General features: G+C 41.5%; 1 protein-coding gene across 1 annotated transcript in view; it reads right to left on the bottom strand.

The window, feature by feature from the left end:
* Positions 1-715: 715 nt before the first annotated feature.
* RSPH3 (radial spoke 3 homolog (Chlamydomonas)) overlaps positions 716-4,773 on the bottom strand; it is a gene marked incomplete at its 5' end in the record, with an annotated part of 8,564 nt that continues 4,506 nt past the window's right edge. Inside the window, 3 exons of the mRNA XM_010145046.1 lie at positions 716-978; positions 3,240-3,326; positions 4,423-4,585. Coding sequence (XP_010143348.1) covers positions 716-978; positions 3,240-3,326; positions 4,423-4,585 — 513 coding nt within the window. The remainder of the gene's footprint in view (positions 979-3,239; positions 3,327-4,422; positions 4,586-4,773) is intronic.

Raw genomic sequence — 4,773 nt, 5'->3', positions numbered from 1 at the left:
AGGCAGACACACACAGCAGTGCTGGCGCATTTTGTCAGATATGTCTGGTACCGTTCCCAGTGAAACCAGCAGGAGAGAATGATTACAAAGAAAACTGAGGCTGGACTTGGCACATGGCTGCAGCCCCTCACCAGTGCTCTGGGAGTCAGGAAGCTGAGGAGGATTTTGCACTGGCAGAAATTCCCCGTGGCAGATAACCCTTCGAACCTTCAGGAACAACAGCCTTTGCTCTGTTACCTGCTGAGAGGCCCATCCAAGTTTGTCAGGAAAGGAGAGACTAACTGGAGTGAAAAGAAATTAATCTAAGTGCTGTAGCAGCTACCTTTCAAACTAGGGAAAGTAAGGAAACTCTGTTCTGAGAACATTATGAAAGCACTCGCAAAGGTTATTAGGATGCTCTCAACGTCCTTCTCACGACCTTCTAGCATGGGGTGTGGGACAGCATTACTTTTCAACAGTAAATGTCTCAGGTTTTTGATGGATTAGATTGTGTAGAAGGGCATAGAATTTCACTGCCATTCATTGCTCCAGTAACCTCCCTCTTGATTGAAATCACTGTGAAATCAGCCACATCAGAACATAGAAAACATGTTTAATGCTCTACTGCTGCTTAGGTTCATCCTTCATCACAGCTAGGGCACAATACTTGCAAACACACAGGAATTCATTTCTTCTAACCCATTCATCTCCATTTATTTGATGACTTGACTGCTTATTACTCAATTTCCAAATCCTCTGTTCCTTCCTGATCCGATTCTTCTAACTGAGAAGTGATGGGACCTGAAGGCTCTTCCTTCTCAACAGAGTGGCCAGTCTCTTCCTTCTCTGCTACCGGCTGATCAGCAGTGTCTGTCTCACTGGCCACCGGGGATTCTGCATTTGTTGTCCTGGGCTCTTCAGCAGGTGCCTCTGTCTGATCAGACAGAGGTTGATGGCTAAATGCATCTAAGCGGTTTTCAACCACCGTACGAATCAAGGCTGAAACAGAGAAAGCCACCATTAACAAACATGGAGGTAAAAAAACTGTAACTGGAGATTTTTTTATATATGACTGACCTATAACTTCTAAAATAGGGGAAAACCCCCAAAATAACACTAAAACTGAAAGAATACTTGAAAAACCATCCCTGCTGCTGTAGCTTAGTTCCAGCCAAAGGAGTGGTTTACACTGAAAGCAGTGATTTGAAAGGGTTCACCTGGATTTTGTTCATTTCCTTACAGCTGTTCCTCACTTCCAAAGCAGATCACCCTGCAGGTCACCCCACCAGGAACAAGGACTAGCCAGGTTGCACACAGGGTGATGTTTCTGGCAGTGGGAAATACTGGAACTATGGGGGGTCATCAAAAGATTATCACTTTCTGAAAAGCAGCTGTAAAACACTTATTCTTCATTATTTTTGCTGCTCATTCTTTGTAAATCTTTCTAAACATTATACCCCTTCCAATGGACACAACAACAACAAAAAATTTAAGTATTAAAAATAGAGGCCAATAATGAAAGAAGAGACATTTAACATAGAAAATATGACAACATACAGGTACTAAAAAGAGCTTCATAGTTAATTCACAAGTTGACTTCAACAAGTTAAACAAGGAACAGTCGTCTCTGAGAGGACAAACATAACTGCCTTACACTGAGGATGCTTCCCTTGTATTTTACAGCTTATTTACTGGACAGTGACAAAATAAATCCTTTAAGAAGCATCTTCATTCAAATAGTTAAAAATGGATCCTTAGAAACTTTTCCTATGCTCCTGCATAAGGGGGGGGGAAGAAGCCATGAATTATCTCAGCCGAGGCTGTGTCTGCCTCTACAAAACTTGGAGAATGCAATTTGCAGTTCCTTTTGCAGAGATGATGTTTACTCAACAGTGAGTGATTTGATATAACACAGGAAACACAGAAGGTAAATAGCAAAATGGGGGCGGCTGATATTACTTATTGGCCTGCTCCAGGTGCTCTGTGTATCTTAGAACCGGGGCAAGACCACGACCTCTGATAAAAAAATCAAACAGAAAGATTTAACAGGAATGTGATAGATGTTCTCATCAACAGTGTATCCTGCAGCAACATTCTCCTTGGGATGTTTATTCAGTAGTCACATACAACACTTCTTACTTAAAAGGAAAGAAAATTCCCTCCCTCCTGAAGAACTACACGAAGAAGTGATCCTTGAGTGTACATACTGGCACATACATCACAGGATAAAACAGCTGAGAGACCAGCTGTGATTATCCAAGTGGCACCTTAACAAAGGATCCTGGTTAAACTGGAAACAAACCCGAAGGAAACAAACACAATTGTAATCCAAACCCAAAATCACAGCAGGAGGAAAACTATAGGAATGAAAGAAGCAATGCAAGTATAGAAAGTGGTTTGGTCTAGGACCACCACAGGGGACATGAATTCCTCATAATTTTGTGTTTCTACAGAAGTCACCTACAGCCTCTCAAGACCGACTAATAAAAGAACCTGAATACTGTAGCTTGAACCAGTCCAAAAGGCAGCTGATAATTTAAACTATTTCAAAAGCAAGGACATGACTATTGCCTCCTGAGGAGGTATAAGCCCTTGTTTTGGTGAAAAATGTTGGTCACCTGACTTCTCAGTCAACCTCAGCCTGTGATTATTCTTCTCTTCTCCTCTCATGTAGGATGCACATATGGCTCCACAGCTCGGAGTTTACACAAATGAGTTGAGAGACATTCGTGGTACACATGTGGCTGTAGACAGGACAGGCTTTTTTGTCCCCCCAGGGCCTAGACAGGACAGGCTTTTCTGTCCCCACGGGCACAATCGGGCGCACCACAGAGAACAGCACAGCCACGCTGGCTGTGTAACCACGAGAAATAAAAGTTTTATAGCAGAGAAAAGAATTGATGTTCTTTAACCATCTGCTCCTGTACTGCATGTCTCAGCATCAACACATCTCGAACAGTATAAAGCCAGCAGAGAGAAGACAGTGCAGCATGACCAGCACTTCTGTTACTTCAGCTGAAAATCAATTGTCTAGATGTATGTAGCAGTACTTTTTCAACATTAAAAATATTTTAATAAAGTAAAAAAACAACAACAAAAAAACCTCTCCAAAAGCCACGGGTACTTCGAGGTCTTGCTAAAATGACACCTCCTACTTTAACCCACCATGACTCTGTAAATGTGGTATTTGTTCTGTTTGGGGAAAAAACAATCAAGAACACCAAGCAGCCCACATTACATTCCAGGAATCAGTAACTTACAGTCAAGCACTGTCCTTGCCAGAACCTTCCTCTCTAGTGTTTCTTCCACTCCTGTCATCAGCCATGGAAGGAATTCTGTCTCAATATCTGTAAAAATTTAGCGGGAAGACAGAAAGAAAAAAAATTCCTTTTTATTAAGGATGAGCAACAGGATTTTGGGGCTGTTTTTCATTTGCTACAACCATTAAGTGATGAATATCCTTGCCAAAAGACACTTGCTTTGCAAGAGACAGATGAAATCCTTCAGGTATTATTGGGTTTCTTATCTCTTGCCTCTTTTACTGAGGTTTCTCATCTTTATGGAGCCAGACCAGAGTCCTCTCAACTGCAGTGAGTTTCAAAGTGATCTGGCACCCTTGAAGGGCTAGTGCAGATGAGATACACAGTAATGTTCTAGTGAGATGAAAATAACTATCCTGAACAAGTCAGGAGAATAACATTTCCTGCCTTGCTTTCCAAAGACGTCTGGCTTCTGGTCTGCTGAAACCATTTGTTCCAACTAAAGAGCTCTTGTTCCCCACGTATTTCTCAAATCATGCTCTTTGTACGCCGTGTCCCAAAGCATGCCCGGTTTTCAAAATACGCTCAGTTTCTGCATTTGGCCCATGGCTCATTCTAGAGAGACTGTAACCATTCCCAGGCTGTGGTCTGTGCACCTGTGTGGGGCCTGGGGAAGTGGAGTGCAGCAAGGTAGCCCATAAGAAATGCTGCTGATTCTAAAAGCTTGGAAATCACCAATGTACAACTCCAAAATTATTTTCAGGGTCTAAATCTAATTGACCAATTTCTCCCTTGCTCTGATAATCATTAAAAAAGATTCAGAATGACAAACAGATTTCTTTGCCTGTCCTGTCAAAATACATTTACTTCAGTTTGGATCTCTTTCTCCCCCTCTCCAACCCGCACCCCAATCTGCCAATCCTAGCCACCCACTTACTTCTCTGCAATTCAAAAGCAGCTCCTCTCATTGCCACACTGTCAGCTCTTGCTTATTCTTGACTACTTGTCGAGATGACCAATAATGTTTGTTTGTGTTAGGAGTTTGAAAACTATCTGTTCAGCCACAAACATAAATTAATAGTCTTGTGACATTATTCTAAATAATAGGACAATAAGCTATGTTTTATGGTTGTTTTGACCTTTATATTACTCAGTTAACACATAAAAAAAATTAAATACTAACCTCTTTCTATAGGGTCATAAAAAAATCCACTCTCACGAAGATTGTTGAAGACTGAGGGAATGAGATCAGCCAAGTAATGCCGAGCAAATGCCTGAGCTGCAATTTTCTCTGCAGTCTCTTTCTGTTTCTGCAGCAGTTGCATGTGCTGGAGTTTGCGACGTTCCTGTAAAGGCAATATTGCATGTAAAACTTTCAGGCCTTTAGCTGTTACTCTTTTGATCTAGACTTCGAAGAATGATCACAGTGTGACAGTCATAAATAGCATAGATAATCAAAAGTACAGATTCTTTTGGTCTCTACCTGGTATTTGCAGCCTCTAACTTTCACCAAAACTCCTCATATGAAAGAGTG

This window comes from Buceros rhinoceros, unplaced genomic scaffold (assembly GCF_000710305.1).
Source record: "Buceros rhinoceros silvestris isolate BGI_N320 unplaced genomic scaffold, ASM71030v1 scaffold18841, whole genome shotgun sequence".
NCBI lineage: Eukaryota > Metazoa > Chordata > Aves > Bucerotiformes > Bucerotidae > Buceros > Buceros rhinoceros.
This window is presented reverse-complemented; position numbering and strand designations above follow the sequence as displayed.